This window comes from Denticeps clupeoides, chromosome 8, assembly GCF_900700375.1.
Source record: "Denticeps clupeoides chromosome 8, fDenClu1.1, whole genome shotgun sequence".
Taxonomy (NCBI): Eukaryota; Metazoa; Chordata; class Actinopteri; order Clupeiformes; family Denticipitidae; genus Denticeps; species Denticeps clupeoides.
The window spans coordinates 2446417-2468208 of record NC_041714.1 but is presented as its reverse complement, the minus strand read 5'-3'; the positions used below and the strand labels follow the sequence as shown (position 1 = coordinate 2468208).

Below are 21792 nucleotides of genomic sequence, written 5' to 3'. Positions count from 1 at the left end.
GGTCTCTAGTAGTCTCTAAACTTTACTACTTCTGAACTGTTGCATAGAAATCTTTAAAATACTATATTAGCAATATGAGGATGGTAAAACAAATTTGAAATATATTTTAAATATATGAAACATTATTGTGTAGTTTTTACATTTGTACAAGGTGGGACAACCATCACCTTAAAACAGTTATCTTCCACTGAACATTAACTGACACAACTCATCTGTGAAAAAATGTTGGTGCAATGCACAGTTCATGTGAGGATGTGAGGAAATTCACCAGAAATATCACAGCCTGGTTTATTCTACACACAAACAAGGTCAGTTGCATCAGGGGAACACTTACAAACATACGCAGCATGTGCACATACACCGTTACAGCAACCGCCAACAGGAATCAGGCTTCAGGTCAGTCCGGCGTTTAAAGCTTAAAGGCTTGAAGCTTGTAAAAACACATTTTTCACACTCTTAGCAGAGGCCTTCTGTTCTTGATATAAAGTATTATATACAGCACCTACATGTCATATGTAGTTTGTAGCATTTATATGATTAAAGTTCAAAAACGAGACCTTAGCTAACAGAGAAGGAAAAGTGATTTTGTAGGTCTCTCATACCAACACCAACACAGACACAAACACCTTCACATATGTGCAGAGCTTTCTAACATACAGAAATAAACAGAAATTACAATAAGCAATGAACATCAATGAACCTGCATGTGTTGTTTCATTTAATATAGGACCAGTTCTACTCTTACTGGCATGGCTGGCACTCACTAGGCCAGGGACATTTGGCTGCTACATAGTCTGTTTGAATGATGTTTTTTGGGCTTATTGATATATATTCTTGTTTTATTCTTTATAATAAAAGGCTGATTGTGTTTTCAGTAGGCCATGGTTGAAGAAAAGAAAGACTAAATGGTCAGATTTGAAGGAGTCATTCTACAGTCATATTTTACTGCCTGTTAGGACTGCTTGTGCCGGAGCTGCTTTACAGTTGGCTGGCTGATCATCCAGTGCATTTATACACACAGTGAATTTGGGACGTGAATGTGGTCAGAAACACACTATGTTATGGTTATAATCAAGTTGTAATTTCAATAAAAATTCATACCGCTCTTCAACAAAGCAGAACAGTATATAGTGTCTGTGTGAAGTTCTTACAGGCACACATTCATTTATATTAAATTTATACTAAGATCAGAAACTTCACACTGTCAAATATGGTCTGTAAGGTGCCCTATCTTTGAACACCCTTATCCAACATCTTCATTAAGGGAATCATAGCACAAATCCTAATAAACACATTTCAATTTGTTACCATTATCAATAATTTGCCTTATTTGTGAACTTAAACAAACCAGGCCCTATTATCAATTACCAGACAATTAAAAACTATAGAATCTCATATTGATACATCTATTTCATTAACTTAGACCAGACCAGACGATTAAATAATGTTAATTTAGTAGTAATATTATGCAGTAATATTATCTTTAAATAATTTATTAAAAATTCATCTTTGGTCCTTGCCATAAATAAACACATCTGAAAAACAATAAATAAAGTACATTCTAAATTCAGCAGTACTGTATGGAACTTAATACAATGGTTTCAGTTAATTAACTGAAATTAACTAAATTGTGGATTCCTTCATTTAGCTAATTTCTTGAATAGTTAACTAAGCAGCTTGCCACTAATTCAGTGGATATGGATATGTTCAGAGTGGTTCAGCAACAATTTCTAATGCCTCAAATACAAGAGGAATTTTACATTGTGTACTTTTCCATTAACATTAGTGCAAATCATAATAAAACCATCTGTTAAATTGTCATTTATCAAGATTTGATTTAATTTTGTTTAAAAAATTTAATCTGATTGGGCACTGGCATCACTTGAACGGAATCTGCACACATCTGTGTATGTACTTTTGCTTAAAGCGAAGTAATAGGTCAGCATTTTAATTTAGTGCACACACACACACCTCTCACATTTGACAAACAAAAACTTCACCAGCAATTTAAATATGGCACTGATACAAGTAAGAACAGCCAGAAACAAGCCATTACAAATGTAATGAACAAGAAAAAACTAAGCATTTAAATAAATACTTCCACAAAAATCCTTGTCCATAAGCAGTAACACAAGAAAGCTGGTAGAAAAGAGCTCGCATTAGCAGGAAAAGCACAAATAACAACAAAACTGGACTTTTCCCCACCATTCTTCACTGCAGACAACACGTGCATCTCACAGTATGATGTCATAGACCCGCCCCACCCGGCCCAGCCACTCACGCACTGCCTGTCTCACTCGCGCGTCGGTCACATGACAGGTCAGCTGACTGACGCAGGGGAAGACGGCAGGTTGAAGGGCGATGAAGGTAGAGTCTGGCAGCAGCTGGATCTGGTTCAAGACCGTTAGAACCATATTGGTCCAGGCCTGCAGAAATACAGAGATGGAATTCTCATCTCCTCCACTATTTAGACAACATAAACACTTGCCGTTCATCACACATATTTTTTTTTAAATAACAAAAGAAGCCTGGAATATAACCAACTGGTCCTCCATGAAGTCACTGACATTATCTTCTTACAGTTGCACTGTAGGTGGTCTAGAGCCACAGTCTGTGGCAGAGTAATTATTCAATTAAAATTGATGTCAGCAGTGACAAATTCCTTGGACCTAACCACTTAAAATTAGACATTAGAGCTACAATAAATCAATGCACTTTTACTTTTGATACGTAAATACATTTGAAGGTAAATACTTTTGTACTTTTACTCAATGGAGTAAAATTGAATGCCATTAAATGGAAGACTTTTTAAAGGCAATTCCGATTCATTTCAGGCCCTTTCTGAATATCAATTTTTGAGATCCTGTATGTAATGTTACCTGCAGGTGTTCATGATTCATGAGTTTTAATGAGGATGCATCTGGTGGGGACTTGTGTGGACTTGTGCCTTCAATTTAATTTAAAGATTTTCTCCCTATGAAAGGTTTGCAATGTAATTGTAATTGAAATTGTAATAAAATCAAATAAAATGGGTAGAATTGTGGTTGCTGTTGTACATTTAACCTTGAAGCAGACAGGTTGGTGAAATTAATGTACCATTAAGGTAATGGTGAACATGCAGGTAAGAGTGTCAAGATAGGAGAGCTAAACTTCCTGAACTGAACTTGTGCTTGATAAACTCCATACATCAGAAGTGGCCTCTAAACCAGAAGTCCCAGGTTCAAACCCCACTTTATAATATGTATAATGTTTGTCTGCAAGTAAGATGCTCACACAGTTCAACACCAACCTTTTTTCCCTGAAGCCCCCCTGCCTGCGTCCAAGACAGGCCAGCTCGAACCTGACTCAACCCAGACCAGGATTTACACCGCTAGTCTATATAGCATACAGGATTATCATTTTGGGTGTGTTATTGTTCATACCACTGTTCTACACCACAGTAGTCATTGTCCTGCGTTCTTCAATCCCTCACACCATGACCCTCATAAATCGCCGACCTGTGACCCTCATAAACCGCCATCCTGTTCCACATGCACAATCCTACTCCACCATATGTGTACGTCATTACATCTGAAGACTGCTGTGTATGATTGGGATTCTGCCTGTACCTGTATCTGCGCTTCGGAATCTCGGATGGAGATGTTGTGGGAACTTGCTGTGGAGCCCAAGCGAGGTCTCTTCTCCTGCCTCAGCAGCTCCGGCCCAGCACTGAACGAGTGCCTCATGGGGCCCTGCTCCACCAGCTGCTGGGGTCTCTGTGGAAGGGCGGAGTCCGGGTCGGCTCTCTTCTCACTAGTCTTGCTTTCCTTCATGAAGCTGGCGTGGCTTTGCTGCTGTTTGCGACGTTTGTACTCGATCATCAGCTTGGTGATGGTGCGGTCGGTGGCAATGGTGTACAGCTTGTTCCCAGCACTCTCCCACCATTCTTTTTTCCGCCCGGCAGCGTCTCGCTCGCGCACCTGGTCCCCTTGCTGCGACGGCAGGCTCCCCGCGCTGGGCCCTGCGGGGCTGACGGGGGACTCCTCTATCAGCATCTCGGTCAGGTGACACCTGACGCTGTCTTCAGAAGGTGTTCCCCGGCTGGAGGGCCCGCCGGCAGTGGAGGGGGTCGGAGTTGAGCTCTCGGAGTGGAAAAGCGGCAGGAAGAAGAGCGGGTCGCCTCGCAGCATCGATGCCTCGTCCAGGCAGCTCTCCAGGTCCAGGTGCATCTGGATGTAGTTGTTGCAGAGGTCCATGCACAGCTTGTGCAGCCGCTTGACAAGCCAGGCCCAGTCCATGCCACTGGACGGCTGAGAGCTGAGCGAGGGCATCCTGGTGCGCCACTGGCGCTTGTCCTTCCCCCGTGGCGGGCTGACCTGTGCAGTCTCCTCGAAGATGTCCTCGTCCTCTGAAGAGCACTGCTGAGATGAGTCGGAACTGCCCTCTTCCTCCTCAGTCAGGATCCTCTTCACCTGTTCCACTGTGATGGGCTCCTGGTTGGTCAGGGTGGCACACAGCAGTGCCTGGCGCAATCACAGACAAAACCATATTACACTATATGATAGTTGTGGCATTAATTTAATATTTAAAAAAATATTTATTTTTAAATTATTATAAAAAATATAATTTAATTTACCCTAATATTATATCTGTGTTATAATGTTATCAAATTCAGCCATACTTCATATACTGCAATACTGGAACTATAATACCTTACTATGACAGTTACAATGTGAAGGTATTATCTATTTATTTATTATTAAGTTGTTCCAAAGAGAATAAACTATCACCGTCTTTAACAGTTATTGCTGAAGGCAAACACAAGATATTTGTATCATACATATGACTGCTAGATTTTACTGTGATTGCACCATTTCACATTCTTGTCTTCTCTCCACCACCTTAAGGATGGTTTGCAACAGCCAAAACTGGACCGAACACTTTCTTATAATTTACTAATTTTAATGAGCATCTGAAGTGGCTTTTGGTGATGACAATAGTCAACAAAACAGCTATGAAGGTAAACATTCATCTCCTGGTACAACAAATACTAAATATGTTTCTTGCATTGGATTCTTCAAAATGGCTCAATCTTAACCGCCATAGAGTAGGTGCATCCAGAGTTTTGAGTGGTAGTGTAAATGGGAATTAGATATGCAATAAGATATGCAGATGTGCAAATCATTTAACTAAATAGCTGGAGTAGACAAGATTGCAGCAGTTGCATAGATTTCACAGGGATGGGCTGAATTTGTATTAATTGTTGTGTTTTTGCAAAATCCTGGAGGGTATGATGTGTTACTGTGGCGATGATCTCCTCTCATCGCACCTGAAAGTAGATGTTGAAGCTCATGGCTGACTGCCGGTACAGATTAGCGGCTCCGCAGACTCCTGACACTTTCATCAGCAGGTACTTCAGGCCAGGTCTAGTGTCGAATTCCCGTGCAGTGCGGTATGAGTCCAGCAGCAGGTCGAATATGATGGCCAGGTTCTGCATGGAGATGTAGCGCAGGAAGCCAGCAGGTTTGGGCTCCTGCACTGGCGTGGTGTGTTCCTGACTGTCACTGCTGGGACCCTTGACAAACTCCTCCAGCAGAATATCGTACAGGTTCTGCAGCAAGACCTGGTGCGACAGCAGACTCACCACTATGGTCCTAAAGGGGATCCTGCAAGTTGGATAAGAAGCTATATTATGATCACCTACATTCACTGCATCTTTGAATGGAGGTGAAGTGAAAAAAAAATAGTGGTGGACCAATATGGTGCTTTGTAAAATAACCAAAAACAGATCAACTGATCAATGATACATAATGCTGGTATATTCAATGGGATGCAAAAAATTGGGCACCCTTCCATACATTTCATTTCAAGCTGTGTTGTTTTTATTTGTCATAATTGCAGAGTGAAAAAAGCTATTCCTTATTCACTATCATCACTATGAAAATCAAATAACTGATACTAACAAAGCTAAAGGCTACAAGAAAGGGCAGTTAACAGGAACAATGGATGTCTAGTTGGATACCAGGTCTGGAAGACTAAGAATTTTTTTTAAATAGAAAAGTAATGCAAATTCTCTTCTGCAAATTCAGTTTCAGTTTATTGCAACACACAATCCGGGTCCTTGAGATAAAGCAATGTAGCGCTGATTCCTAACAGAGCTCATTTCCACATTTTTACAACAGCTCTGCAGGTTGCAGTAAAGTGGAACTTCCTATGGGGGAAGCTTGTGCCAGTCCCTGTTATGCAGCTGGTGCAGCTGGTGACCTGAGCTGGACTTTTAAGTAAACCTGTAAACTGTGGTATCAAATGCGATATAGTTGAAAATTTTACTTTTGTGCTGGTGCACCTAAGAAAAAAGGTTACACTGGACAGCTGAAGGTTTTGCCATGGTCCTCAATCTAAACATTATTGAAAATCAGTGGAAAGATCTTAAAGGTGCAGTGCATCCAAGACATCCCAAGAACCTTAAACATGGTCTTCAGGTTTGAAATATTCAACGCTACTCAAAGCTGTGCAAGCACCTTAGGCTCAATTCTGTCCTAAAGCGCCTGTGCCTTTGTGTCAGAAGCATGCACATAAGGCAGTAGATGATTTATTACCTTTGTCCTACAGTTACCACATGCAATGGACACATGCAGAGACACTTGCAATGCACTCAGTAACTACAGCAACTGTCGATCAGAATGGGAGGAGTTTGGCCTTACCCAATTTTCCTGTGGACAGTCCCGCATGAAAGAGAAATCAGTGGGAGGAAGGGCAGCTTGTGAAATGAAAAGGTTTGCCAGGGTTCCTTGCCACTTCATCTCACTTCTTTTATATAAAATAACATTACTTGTTTTATGTACTAGTACTACATAAGAATGAAGTGGTAAAAGGACTAATGATGATAAAAACTTTCACCTCTTTTGAGCGTGGCCGTTGGAGTGCTGGTCCGGGGGCAGTTCGATGATGAGGACACAGGACTGGGCGTGCTCAAAGCCCTCCTTGCTATTTGGTGTTTTTGGGGAGCACTGAGTGTCCAGCATGAAGACCTGGAGAGGAGTGCACTTGTGAGCAAACAGTTACTGAGAATTTCACTAGATATATACACACAGGACAGTGATCTGTTGTATTTGCATGTCGGTTACATAGACCACAAAGGGCCCTGCAGTTGCTCCATTAAAGACATTAAATGGGTCAAAACTCAAAACATTATCTGAAACAATTAGTCTAGATTTCCAATGGAATGCAGTGTTCATTATCCCAAGTTTAATTCATTCTTAGAAAACTGAAGAAGCAATAAAACTGGCTCTGTTCAAACTAGGAGAGTATCCGGTGCATCAAGCAGATGTGGGTTTGACCAGATCATTATTTTGAACTTGGTCAATGAATATTTTTTATTCTTTTTGCCATTTTATTATTCAAACCAATTTCATGTTTTTACATGGAAAAACAATGACATTTCTAAATGACCTAAAACCTTTGAATGGCACTGTAGGTTACTAAATCACTGCACCATGCCCAATGGATGCATTCTCAGCAACCAGTATGAAGCTGAAATATATTTTGGTACAGGAGCAGTGGTGAATGTGGAAATTAACCTGCTGGGCCATGGCACGGATCCTCCAGTACTCTGCCTCTGCAGAAGCAGAGTGTGATGGGGCTGCCACCTTCACTTCACATGCATCCCCTGTGAAACTGTCCGAGCCACTCCGGAAGCATGCCAGAAGGTTCTACCGGCCGGAGAGGAGACAGAGACATTAATCACAAGCAGTTCCACAGTACTCCTTGTACTTCTGAAAAAATGTACATAAAGTGATTATATTTAAACAGCACTAAATATATTAATACATTTCATTGTATTACTATATTTATACCTATACCTACATTTAATTTTGGGATTAATAAAGTATCTGTTGATATAGAAGACACTAACAGCCTGTAAATGCTGTGCCTTTTGTCCCCATATTGCAAAACTAATTTAAGAAATAACACACTAACTAGTGTGGCAGCAGGGGCCAAGCACTGATCAGACACTTCGCAGCATGCCTTACACAACTGCTGGGTATGTAGTAAGTATGTGTTTGATGTGATGTAATTAAATGCTCTGACAGCAAGTAAAAATGTGCTCACCACGGTAAATCGGAATTACACAATTCTTACATAACATTTCTAAACTACTGCATACCAGTAAATGAGTGCATCACAACCTAGAAATGTGTTGTAAGTACATTTATTTCCCGATTATTCATGTAATCGATCAGCCTTACACCGTAGGTTTTACCCTGCCAACAAATCTCAAAAGAACACTGATGCAAAGACAACTCAAGCTGTAACTCAAGCACCTATTTAAAAATCAGCAAAGAACCTGTTATATTGATTGGGCCTCTTAACTGCACAGTTACATCATTATCTGGCTCTATGTGTCCAATATATTGCCTTTTTTTATTATACCAACCACAGGGTGGACACACACACACTGCAAGGGGCAGTGGTGGCCCAGTGGTTAAGGAAGTGGCCCCTGTAATCAGAAGGTTGCCAGTTCGAATCCCCATCCGCCAAGGTGCCACTGAGCAAAGCACCGTCACCACACACTGCTCCCCGGGCACCTATCATGGCTGCCCACTGCTCACTCAGGGTGATGGGTTAAATGCAGAGGACAAATTTCACCGTGTGCATCATGTGCTGTGCTGCTGTGTATCACAAGTGACAATCACTTCACTTTATCTTTTAGGGGCAGTGGTGGCCTAGCGGTTAAGGAAGCGGCCCCGTAAACAGAAGGTTGCCGGTTCAAATCCCGATCCGCCAAGGTGCCACTGAGGTGCCACTGAGCAAAGCACTGTCCCCACACACTGCTCCCCGGGCGCCTGTCATGGCTGCCCACTGCTCACTCAGGGTGATGGGTTAAATGCAGAGGACACATTTCACTGTGTGCACCGTGTGCTGTGCATCACATGTGACTTCACTTCACTTCACACCATTCACTCACACACTCACACCGATTGTCAATTTAGAGTAATCAGTCCACCTAGTCTACATGCCTTTGGAGGGTGTGAGGAAACCGGAGAATCCTGAGGAAGCCCACGCCAACACATAGAGAGCATGCAAACACAAGAATCTGAGCTGGGATTCAAACCCATAACCTTGGAAGCACCACTGTATGGGCCCACAATTTATCTATAAGCTATAAATCATTATTTACTTTGGGTGAATTATACTGTTGTAATTTGCAAATAAAACAGTTGAGTGGAAGATGTGCAGTGAAGCAACAAATTTCAGAATGCAGCCTTCTTCTGCATCATGTGGATACCTACCTTAACAGGCTCCAGAGTGGCAGAGAAAGCGTCCTGCAGGGCACAGCAGGCCAGACGCCACATCTCCTCTGTGAAGACAGGTCCTGCAGTCACCAGAACATACCTGCCAATCAAAAAGCATGTGCTGACACTTATATTGTGTGAAGATTTCCTTTCGCTTGATGCGAACACAAATACAACATTTAGTTAATACAATATTTAAATTGCATTAACTCATTCAAAATGAAGCCTGTGTTGCCAGTTGTGGACTGTTTTGCACAAAAAACTCAGACACACTTGATGCTAGTAACAGAGAGTACCTGATACAGGAGCAACCCACTCTAGAGATGGTCTCAGCTGGCTCAGCCACACAGGCCACCAGGAGCTTGAAAAGGTCTTTCAGCATCAGGTTGATGAGGTTCTCATAGCCAATGTCTATGGCAAATAAAACTTCTAAATACAGAGACTTCGGGTCCATATTTACACCACAGCCACTCTATGTTGTGTGCAAGTTACACTGTTCTTTACAACATAAATAAATTAATACAATAAAGTATAGCAAACCTTAACCATCTAAACCAAATTTAATTGCTTGGTGCAATTTTTAATCAGTAGAAACAAGTGCTTTAGCCAAATGAATAAATGCACAATAATGTATACAAATACTGAGAATCATTGCAGAACAATATGTTGCTGCACCTGAATGGATGAAACTGTGAATGTGCTCCACCACCAGCTCACATGACAGCCCAATGGCATGCTTAAAGTTGGCTGCTGCGATGTCCCAGTAAGAGTGATCACCATGGCTACGCTGTAGCCATAGCGACATGACAGGAAGAAGGAGTTGGATGACAGAGAATATGGCAAACCCTGGGCCTGGGGAGCAACAAACAGTTTTAAATGCATGTGTGGATGTTTATTCATCCAGTTTTTTTGCCTTCCCTCAAAAAAAAAAAAAAAAAAGAGAAAAAACGACACCCACCTGGAATCCTGGTGACCTCCCTTAGCAGCTCGAACAGAAGCTCCAGGGTTGGGGGCTGGTGCTGCCTAGGGCAGTTGGACACAGCAGCAGTCAGCTGTTCCAGTAGCAGGATCCAAACTTGGATGAGGCCTGTACATATCCAGCAGCATTTTATACTATTCGGCAAAATATTATTATGCACTGAATATGAATACATCTGCAGAACAGAAGTCAGGGTCTTGGTTTGTGCATGTCAGTCCAACCTCTAAATGCATTATGATTGAATGGGAAATAATGTGAAGTCAAATCTACGAAATGTGCTGATAATCAAACCATTGGCCATGACATGCTGATGTTTTATTACAACATGATCTGAAATATCATCAACGTCAGAATATGCCATGGGTGTACGCAGCTTTCACTTGTCACCTGTGTTGTCGTCAAACTCTGCCAGGATGCCTTCCATGCCATCCTCACTGCTCATCGAACGCTCCTGGGCCTTCATAGGCAGGCTGGCCAGTCGAGCTCCCAGAAAAACAGGCTTGGAGGGCATGTTATAAATTTTGGCGAGTAGCTGCAGACAGAAGGTTTTATCCACAGCATGTCAATATTAGCATGATGAATTAATGAAATAAATTTCTGGTTAGTCTTGTCAAATTCAATTTTTGATCAGGTCATCATTAAAAACTCCTACATACACAAGGAAATGAAATGATGACAATAAATGATTTATTATGTAATTTGCATTACAATTACATGCACTTTAAAACCTAAGACAGTGAAAACGTTTGATGCGTTTTTATCTGGTAACCTGTGAGCACTTTCGTAGGTAGTCCAATGCTGGGAGGCACAAGTCTGTGGAGCTGCAGCCACTCACACTGACACAGTCTCCAATCTCTTTGTAATCCACTTCTCCTGGGAACAAATCAAGTCTTAAAATAACTGGATCTACCCGACTGGATCCTTCAGTATTACATATTCAGGCATTGAGTATAAGACGACACAAGGAAATGTCTGTTAGTTTTTTTGTGAATTGAGGATCTAGAGCAGAACACCAGTGGCTACAACCCATTCAGTGAGGTACAGTGATATTTTAAGAAGTATATGTCTGTAAAGTCTTACCTAAACCCTTGACAAATTTCATAAGGCACATGATGTAGTCCGTTGCCGCATTGGCAAACACCTGAATGTTGTCTGTGTTGATGAAAGCTTCAAAGACATCGAACACTGGTGCCTGGGATTTCCCTATTCGGAATGTTTTATTCAAATTATTCAAAAACTGCTTAAATAGTTTTTCCTTTCAAAATGAATTATGTGACAACAAAAACATGATGTAGGTCTTACCCATTGAATATTCGCCAATCAAATAATCCTTCATATCAGTCTTGCTACCATGCACTGTCCTCAGGGCACTGAAGAGGGGTCTCCAACCCGACTGGATCTGAGGTGAGCACATCTCCACCAGTTCCCCAATGGAGGTGACAACCTGCAGGCCACGTGCAGAGATTAGAGGGTCAGAGATACTTACATTAATGTCATTTATCATACGCCCTTATCCAGAGTGCCTTACAATCAGTAGTTAGAGGGAGTCCCCCTGGAGAAACTCAGGGTTAAGTAGTAGCCTAGTGAGTAAAACACCTGCCTATGAACTAGAAGACTCAGGTTCAAATCCTGAGCAAGACACTTAACCCTAAGTTGCTCCAGGGGGGGACTGTCCCTGTAACTACTGATTGTAAGTCGCTCTGGATAAGGGCGTCTGATAAATGCTGTAAATGTGTCTTGCTAAGAGACACAATGGAAGTAAGTGGGGTTTGAACCAGGGTCTTCTGGTCTTCTGGTTCATAGGCGGGTGTCTTATCATCCACTAGCTTGCTACCAGCCTTACTTGTAATGGCCATTTTAGTTATGATTGTGAACAAACAGAAACATTAGGTAAAAGGACCTGAAATGGGAGATGCAGTACGAACTGAAGGCTACAGAACATTTGCCCCAGGCAAGGTCACATCTGGTCTATGCTCACCTGGTCCTGGACATCCTCGTCACACAGCTCCAGCTGCATGATGTGTTCAAAGGGCCGGAAAAGAGCCTCATTAAAGTGGAAATGAGGCAGCTCCGCCCAGCTGGTCAGCACCTCGATCAGCACATCATGGATGAAGGACACAGCCTTCTGGGAAACATGACGCTCTTTATGGCAGGCGGCCTGAAGAAGACAGACAGAGGAGGAAAGCATTTACTATGAAGTGATTATTGCTGTTGGTGCTCTAATATTTGAATGCAATACTAATCTAGGTTCGGTATGATCCTGTCTTTAATCAGGTCCAATGTTTACTTATCAACATCAGACAGACAGACTCCAGGCCACAGCTTATGCTGGGCCATCTGTAAAATTACCCGTTTAAAAGACAAGTTCTGTAATACATATATTGTGGTTTCACAACAACACTGGCACACATGAGGTGAAGTGAAGTGCCTGGTCAAACCGAGCAAGTCAGAAGTTGGTAACATTTGCCATTATTAGAGCAAATTAATCAGACATCAGACTTGAAATTACCTGCCATCTTTTGCTAAGTGGGAATTTTATTGGAATGTATTTTGTTCTTCTAATGCATGCTCTGTGGTTAATTTTAGGTATCTGATATGAATCAGCTGCTAAACGAATCAGTTGTTTTAGCAGACAGTGTTTAAGGCTTTCAAGACGTATTACAAAATTATCAATATACAGTTAATGGCTGTGACTACAGAAACCAGTCATGAAACTCACAATTTTGTATTCACAATTTATATAGAATAATTTGTATAGACAAAAAATATGAGGGATGTAAACAGGACTGCTAACGTGGACTGTCTCTGTGCTCTGTCTTACCTCCACCAGGTGGGGTGCTACAACGCTCCAGGCTCGCATCATGTGTAGCAGTGGGCGACTTTTATTTCTGACAATGCGCAGCATGGACTCTCCAAGTCTGAAAAGATGCAGCGCACTGCGCCGGTCCTGTGTCGACTTCGCCTCACCTTCAAAAATAAACCAACAGTCGAAACTGAAAGCTTATTAGTTCTCTTAGCAATTTAGACAGGAGAGGAGTGAATGCTCCACCTGGCATGGCGAGAGAATAGTCCCCTGTCTCAGTGACAGAATCAAACAGCTGGGACTGCGAAGCTTTCCTCAGCTGGTGCAGGAACCCCACCAGCCCTACCAGGTTCAGCTTGTTGGCAGCATCCTCAAAGAGCCTGGAGACAAGCACAATGATGGCTACGGCTACAGCATGACAGCTCAGAGGTTAATGCTGTTTTTTTTTTTTCTTAACCACAGGGTATTTAAAATGTTATCAGGCATCAACCTCTCTTAAATATCAATCATAACTGAACAAGTATTCTAAATCATAGAGGACACAAGAACAGGAAGGAAAACAGGAAAGATTATACAGTTCAAACATTCCATAATGTACATAAACCTGATTAACATCTTTTATTAATTACTTCAGATTGTTGTTTGGTTAAGTCACAGTTAAGTGACTAGTGTCGTTTTCCTGCTGGGATGATGGACCCAGTCATCTGTGATCATTTTAAAGGCAACTGTTAGAAAACAAATGAAAATTTGGATATCTCCTGTAAAATGGTCCTACCTGTCTGCCTGTGTGGACAGAGCGCAGACAGCTGTGGCAGCGCTGGTGCCTGTAAGCAGGGTGCCCCCACGCAGCTCCAGGCCTTTTCCCCGGCCTGCCTCCTGCAGAAGCTCTGGGATGGAGAGGGGCTGGATGACTGGGTGGCTGAGGCCCAACTCCCTCTCTGTGCTCGGCTCCCGGTCTGGCTCCAGGTCCACGGCCTGCTGTGCCTGCGATATGGCCATTGGTGGCTGAGTGCTGCCATCTCTGAAGTGGGTGTGCTCCAGTGAGCTGACATACTCGATCACCCTGCGGAGAGTGGGAGCAATCCAGAGTTTGCAATTTGATTCGAATTAAGACTACCTCTTTTTGTCGGTCTTGGTGCTGCTGTTTTGATGCGCATCTAAGTGCGAAACAATCAAATTGTACAGTCAGGGCCAAAACTTTGGGGAATGACACAAGTACTGTTTTTTTCACAAAGTTTGCTGCTTCAGATTTTAATATGGCAATTTGCTTATACTACAGAGTGTTATAAGGAGTGATTAGATGATTTGCAAGTCCCTCTTTGCCATGAAAATGAACTTAATCCCTGAATCCCTGCCACAAAAGGACCTGCTGAGATAATCTCAGTGATCCTCTCATTAACACCTCTTAGTATAGCTGTCTGGATGCTTTAAATCATTGTTCTTCCTCTGTTAACCATGGTTACCTGCAAGGGAACACATGAGGTTTTCATCATTGTGTAACATAAAAAGGGCTTCACAGGCAAGGATAATGCTGCTTCTAAAATTGCACCTAAATAAACCATTTATCACATCATCAAAAACTTGTGAAGAAGGCTTCAGGGAGCCCAAGAGTCCAGCAAGCACTGGGACCTTCTCCTAAAGATGATTAAGCTGCAGGATCGGGGTGCCACTAGTGCAGAGCTTGCTCTGGAATGGCAGCAGGTGTGAGTGTATCTGCATGCACAGTGAGGTGAAGACTTTTGGTGGATGGCCTGGTGTCAAGAAGGGCAGCAAAGAAGCAACTTCTCCAAGAGAAACATCAAGGACAGACTGATATTCTGCAAAAAGTACAGGGATTGGACTGCTGAGGACTGCGGTAAAGTCATTTTCTCTGATGAAGCCCCTTTCCGATTGTTTGGGGCATCTGGAAAAATTCATGTGTGGTGCTGCTTCTCATCCAAGGAAGTGGGCTCACTCACAATTTTGCATAAAGAACACAGCCATGAATAAAGAATGGTACCAAGACATCCTCCGACAGCAACTGGTTCTCCAAACCATCCAAGAACAGTTTGGTGAAGAACAATGCTTTTTCCAGCATGATGGAGCACCGTGCCATAAAGCCAAAGTGAGAACTTTGACCTTATGGCACGGGAAAAGTGGCTCGGGGAACAAAACATTGAAATTTTGGGTCCATGTTATTATCAATCCTCAAGAGGTGGGTGGACAACCAAAGACCCACAAATTATAACAGACACCGAGCACTAATTGTGAAGGAATGGGTCACCATCAGCCAATAGTGCCAAGTGCCAATACCGCAAACATTGATTCTTTGCATAAAGTTGATGTAATTGTTAATAAAAGCCTTTTAAACTAAATAAAATAAAATAAAATACATGTAATTATACTTCAATGGAGCACAGAAACAACTAACAAAATGATCTAAAAACACTGAGGAAGCAAACTTTGTGAAAACCAGTCTTGGTTCTCACATTCTCAAAACTTTTAGCCATGACTGTACATCAAAGCACAACTATGTAGAATTTGTAACAAATAAAATACAGATTAAATTTTTTAAAATGAAATACAAATTCAAAGTGCAGAAGATGGGATAAGTGTACCTGAAGACGTGTGGCCAGCAGTCCTGATTGTGGCTTCCCATCTCCAGCCCAACATTTAGGATGGCGTCCATGCAGAGGACATGTGCTGTGTGCAGCCGCACCCCCTGAGGCCGACTGATCTGCTCCAACTTCTGCTCCACACGCTGTTTAACTGATGGATATACAGGCAAAAGTCAGGAGGCTCACAGGCATTAACAGCTAAGGGATTACAACATGCCAGCATTTTCATTACATTTTCATGTCATTGTGGCGCACACCAAGCATAGCACATGGTGATACAATGAAATGTGTCCTCCGCATTTAAGGCTTAGTGGCACCTCAGGGCGACCTTCCGATTGCGGGTCTGCTTCAGTACCCACTAGGCCACCACCGCTAGGCCAGCATGTGAGTCTAATGGGTAAAAATGACTGTAGAAATGTCACTAATGCAGTAGAATAAACTGATCAGTGATAAGCCATGCAAATATGGCAGGTAAAGAGAATAACATAAATAGATTGTTACAGAGGCATTGGTGGGTGGGATTTATTAAAGAGCATGATTTTGCCCTTGAAGTTGAGGTGTTGGAAGCAGAAAAAAGTATAAGTATAAGGATTCAAGTTAGACAGATGTGATATCATTAGTAAACAGCTGGGTCACAGCATCACCAAAACTGCAGCTCTGAACCAATTGAAGAGATACTTCAACTCAAATTGCATGAAAAGTTCATGCTGGTTCTGATAGTGTCAAAGTTTGTTGTACATGAGACTGTGTAGTTACAGACCAGTCTGACTCACATTCCAGGCATATGAGCATCAGAACTAGACCACAGTGTAATGAATGAGGCTGTCCTGGTCTGATGAATCATGTTATCATGGACACTTACCTGGGGATAACATGGCATATCATACAGGAAAAATGGGCTTGAGGATTGTGGGCTGTGTTCTGCTGTGAAACCTGCGTTCATATAGATCTTACTTTGACAAGCAACACTACCAGTCAAAGGTTTGGATGCGCCTATTCGTATTCTCTTTTGATGATGACAGTAAAAAGCAGCCATGGTAAAATGAGGCAACTCTGGAAAAAACAGATTCATCAAACATACTTCGCTTTCGCCATATTTAGTAATTGGAAGCAATTACTAAATATGTTTTTTTGCATTGAATTCTTCAAAATTGCTCCATCTTAGTCTCCATGACTGCCACAGGTGTGTGACTAGACTTTTACTGGTAGTGTACATTGTCGCAGTCGCTGTAGGTAGGTGTTAGGTGAGTGATCATAATGTTATGGATGAGTGTGCAAGACCACTTTCTGTCTTTACTATGAGTGTCTGTGGGTTTAAAGAAAATTGTTACATGAATGGACATTAGAGTCTGATGGTACCTTGAGTGATGGTGTCTGACATGTCCCCCACCTCCCTGTCCTCCTTCTCTTCCTGAACACAGGAGGCTGCAGCCATTTGGGCCAGAGCTGATGCACAATTGGCAGCAACACCTAAAACACACACAAACACAACCCGGACCGTGTCGATGCAGTGTAAACAAAACCCTAAAAACTGAAAAGAAAAGAGGACTAATCTTCAGGATTATTAATTCTCGCTCCATGTGAGCAAGGGCTGGGTCAGGTACCTAGCGTGCAGCTGAGTGCCGCAGCCTTGCGGAGGCCATCAAGACTGAGACAGATGGTGTCCCTCTCCCTCTGGTTCTGCTCCTTCACCCCCTCTGCCCCCAGGATGAAAGCCAGGCCCTTGGAGCTTCCTGCCATGCGCCCCGTCAACGGGGTGGAGAGCGTGTCGATCAGGTTCTTCCAGCATCCAGTCAGGACGTAGCGTGCAAACACCATACCTACAAACAGCACCATTGAAAGCTCTACAAAGGTCTGACATTTCAGCTCTGTGTTCTGAAGATTCCTCCGTTTATATCTAAAACTTTTCATAAATAGTAACTCATCATAAAAAACATCAAAGGCATTGTAAAGAAAAACTGAAAATGTCATGGTGGCATCGCACATACCTGCCATCAGTGTGTCACCCATGGCTTTAGAGCAGCTGAAAGATGATTGTGCGGAGGCTTTGCACATCAACTGGCCTCCTATGGCACTGCTGCCCAGGCCATCAATATCTGAAGAGCGATGGGGATCATAGAAGGAATTTGAAAGATTTTTTGGTGAACATAACCTTTAAAATCACTACAATCCCATTATTTTCTTCAAATGTTAATGCGCCACCAGCAGTTGGAAAAAGCCACTCTAAACATAATGGTGATTTCGTGAAACATCCTTCCACACTTTCATAGCAACAACAGTAAACCTTTACGAAGTCATCATTAGGTGCTCACCAGTCAACATGGTTATCAGGGGTAGGGTATGGTCCTCAGCAGAGCCCCAGAACCCAGCCTCCCCAAGCAGGTTGCGTTCTAACACCTGATGGTAGAGCTCCTCGATCCAGGCCTGAGACAGGACCACAAGAATCCCGCTGCTCTGGATCTGACGCACAAACTCCTTCTGCAGGGAACCAAGCAAATGGCATGAACCATGACGACCAAATTATCCCAGAAAATCCTTTCTGAAGGTCTTACCCTTCATCTACCAATCTGCTTTGAATCCCTCACATGCCCAAAAGAAACACCTTATTATACACAGCACCATGGAAAACAGGGCCAAGATGTAGAGCCAATGGGGAACGCTAGGACTGTCCAGATTTCAAATAATCACTGGCATATTCATTGTAAAAGGCAGATTATTCGTAGTGAATAATAAACATACACCATTCACTGTATCAGGATTGTGAGATCCATACACCAATACAGTGGCTCAACTCGACTTGACTATTCTCACCCTTTTCTGTGTGAAAGTTTGGGTTTCATAGTAATGTGTTATTCAGGTATGAAACCAGCAAAATCGCTCTGATCAACCAAGGAGCACCAGGAAGAGTTAAGTTGCACTGAAAGGAACTGGCAGTTCCTGCATGTGTCCTGTTGAAGATGAAAGTCACAGTGATTATTTTCTTTGTCATTCTCAATCTGCAACCCTTCGGTTAAATGTCAGTTTCCTTACCCGCTAGTCCTCCGCATTACTATATGTACAGTGTAAAAGTAGTGTTGAATACGACCGAGCATGTTCTGGAAAAGACCAACATTGCCAACTCAATGGACCAAAAATGTTTGAAGAAGTCATTTTAGCTGACTTCTATCTAGAACCACAACATTACGTGTGGTGATTGCTAAGCAGTTATTTTGGCTAAACATATAGAACACACACATAAACCCAAAGTAGATCAAACAGGAAGCCGAGCATTTTTTAGCTATGCTCTCCTGGTGACATTTATTATGTGGCAGGTAATGACTACGTCCACTAAAGTGTCAGAGCACATTCGCTCATTACCAGTGTGATGAGTGCCGGCATGGGCTTCCTGCGGTAGAAGTCACAGCGGCAGAGTTTGAGGTTGAGCAGCAGAGCGTAGTAGGACACCAGGTAGAGGCCATCAGCATTCATCAGCGCCTGGCAGCTCAGGTTCTCGCTGCCCTCGAAGCCTGGGGAGTGGATGCCACCTGTGAGAACAGGCACTGTGAACATTGAAGTAATTCCGTTCAAATCTAATGGAAATGTTTCGACTAGCAATGAGGGACCCTTTTCTGTTGGCTGAGGTGACCAAAAAATTTAATAAAAATCCAGCAACATTTTTCTAATTAGATAATTTTTCTACTATTAAAATATGTTATTCAAGACAACACATTGCATGTTCACTTACATCAGAAACACAGTGACCTACGTGGCTGATTACATTTGGCTTTGGCTGCTATGGTAACCACACACATTCATTTTAACAAGTAGCACAGCTCTGTTTGCTAATGATTAAAGCGCAATTCCTGTTCCACCCACAGTAAACATAAGCCTCCAGACTGTCAGCAACATTTCACATCGGCCCTGGAGGGAAACTGTTCAAATAAACTGATGTGTAAAGCACATGTTAAAACCCAACAAAAGAACAGAAAAGAGTCTCAATCAGATTAGGAAAGAAATGTCTTGATAGTCTGTAACTTTAGAAACTACAGGTTATGGATGGACAAGATGGACACTGACCAGTTTTTGGTTTGGTTAGGTTTTTAGGCCTGGGCAATATGACCTAAAGAATATTTACAATATAGTATATTTTTTACATTTCAGGGTCATGGGACGCTGGGTCCTATGCCAAAAGTCAAGGTGACATGCAAGTAGAACTGGCACAAATTTCTATTTACTACGACAGTAATAAACCAGGCCCTTATACATAATGCAACAATGCCGGAAAACAATAAATTCTCAAATACAAATACAGACTAGCCCACACAACTCCTGACTTGCTTTGTATCTAAAGATCACTTCTATCATTATCATCAAAACTTTAAAAACAACTGTATCGCCAAATTCATCAAATGATTTTATTCAATTTAAAAAAAGAATAATTTTTTCTATCTTTTTGTTAAATAAAATTTTAATTAAACTACACATGCTCCATTCATGTGCTGGACAAGCTACAGTGGGGCAGTGGTGGCTTAGGGGTTAAGGAAGGGGCCCTGTAATCATGTTGCTGGTTCGAATCCTGAGCTGCCAAGGTTCCACTGAGGTGCCACCGATCAAAGCACCGTCCCCACACACTGCTCCCCAGGTGCCTGTCATGGCTGCTCACCAAGGGTGATGGTTAAAAGCAGGACACATTTCGTTGTGTGCACCGTGTACTGTGCTGCAGTGTTTCACAATGCACAATGGCAATCCCTTCACTTTCAAATGGATGGATATGATGGCTATGCAAATGAACAATTGAAAAAATAAACAACTTACCTATTAATAAATCTGTCCATATTGGTGATAATCACAATATTCAGTACTTATCCCTAATGTTCTTATTAACAACCACTCTAGATACACTACCTGCTTGTAGGCCAGAGCAGAAGGTGGAGGAGAAGTTCTGCAGAGAGACGTCCACATCAGTGGTACTGCGGAGGTTGAGCAGGCGAGGGAGAACACTGACTAGGGACTGAACAAACAGCCGGGCACTCTGCTGGTCGGCCTCCTGGTTCTTCAGCAGTTTGAGCGAGAGCGCAGCTGTGCGCAGTGTGCGGTGGCCAAGACAGTCACGTGGGGTCTGCTCCTCGTCTGCCAACGAGCCGTTGTCAGAGCCCATGTCAGACACGTCTGACCTCCCGGAGTCCTTCTCGGCCGCCATGGAGTACTGGTCACAGGAATCAAACTCGGTTCGCGAGAGGTCCTGCTCATCCACGCTAAAGTTGCTCTCGCTGTAGCGTGAGCCATGAGAGCGCGTCCGACATTCCACTGTCAAGAAGTTGGTGATATCTGGGTAAACGAGCGCATGGCTCCTCTGCACTACATCTGGTTGGGGACCAGGTTCAACTCCCGTCTCTCTTGTACAAGCTGGCAAGTCAGGATCGACTGCAGTCCCACAGGATGAAGGTGACGGGAGTCGAGGTTCCTCGCCACTCTCCTCTGGAGAGGTCTGACCCAGCTCCCCCTCCAGGGTCGTCTGCCCTGTGTCTGTGGTGACGCTAATGCTGATGTCAGGGCTCCGCTCGCTGGTTCCAGGCTGCCAGGAAGGTTGTTCTGAGGAGAGAACGCGACGCTGCCAGTGGAAGTCGGCCTCGTTGATCTCCATAGACTCCCGTGTGGACTCCACCCCCTCCTTCAGCTCATCGAGGCGCCTCAGCAAGTGAAGGGCCTGCTCAGTCTGGAGGCCACGCCCGCGGCTGAGCTCGTCTAGGGCACCCAGAAGGGCACAGGCGCAGGAAACGGAGGCGTAGCAAGCCTCAATCCCACCTTTCACACACGCTTCAGTCATTCCATCCATCACACTGTGATAAAGATGGCAGAGAATGAGCATGAGCAAACAAGCTTCTTCTGGCGAGAATATGGTGAGGAAAATCATACATTTATTTCAAAAGGGTAAAAACTTCAATCCTGCAAGCAAGTATTTGTATATATGAAGATGCTTGGGAATCATAAACATTAAAACAAAAAACTAATTAAAATAAAGCATATATAAATTTAAAAACTTTTCCCCAATATTAATCTTTGAGATGCACTAGTACATTTTAAAAGAGGAACATTTGCAACACTTCATGTCTTCCCTTTTGTTCTAGTCATGTTTCGATTTGGTTCCATTTTGCCCTC

General features: G+C 42.9%; 1 protein-coding gene across 5 annotated transcripts in view; it reads right to left on the bottom strand.

Annotated features, from left to right (window-relative positions):
• Positions 1-273: 273 nt before the first annotated feature.
• arfgef3 (ARFGEF family member 3) overlaps positions 274-21792 on the bottom strand; it is a 28639-nt gene continuing 7120 nt past the window's right edge. For 2 of the 5 annotated variants that reach the window (XM_028989239.1, XM_028989240.1), the window contains exons 12-36: positions 20539-21473; positions 19012-19178; positions 17967-18132; positions 17643-17750; positions 17259-17474; positions 17014-17124; positions 15655-15805; positions 13833-14120; positions 13304-13437; positions 13076-13221; positions 12233-12412; positions 11557-11698; positions 11335-11457; positions 11024-11127; positions 10642-10786; positions 10234-10362; positions 9951-10127; positions 9572-9686; positions 9273-9375; positions 7560-7691; positions 6880-7010; positions 6684-6692; positions 5309-5645; positions 3609-4502; positions 274-2426 (exon numbers count right to left, since the gene is read on the bottom strand). In XM_028989239.1, coding sequence (XP_028845072.1) covers positions 2235-2426; positions 3609-4502; positions 5309-5645; positions 6684-6692; positions 6880-7010; positions 7560-7691; positions 9273-9375; positions 9572-9686; positions 9951-10127; positions 10234-10362; positions 10642-10786; positions 11024-11127; positions 11335-11457; positions 11557-11698; positions 12233-12412; positions 13076-13221; positions 13304-13437; positions 13833-14120; positions 15655-15805; positions 17014-17124; positions 17259-17474; positions 17643-17750; positions 17967-18132; positions 19012-19178; positions 20539-21473 — 5335 coding nt within the window. In that variant the 3' untranslated portion in view covers positions 274-2234. The remainder of the gene's footprint in view (positions 2427-3608; positions 4503-5308; positions 5646-6683; positions 6693-6879; positions 7011-7559; positions 7692-9272; positions 9376-9571; positions 9687-9950; positions 10128-10233; positions 10363-10641; positions 10787-11023; positions 11128-11334; positions 11458-11556; positions 11699-12232; positions 12413-13075; positions 13222-13303; positions 13438-13832; positions 14121-15654; positions 15806-17013; positions 17125-17258; positions 17475-17642; positions 17751-17966; positions 18133-19011; positions 19179-20538; positions 21474-21792) is intronic. The other 3 variants (XM_028989241.1, XM_028989243.1, XM_028989242.1) reach the window with 3 other exon arrangements.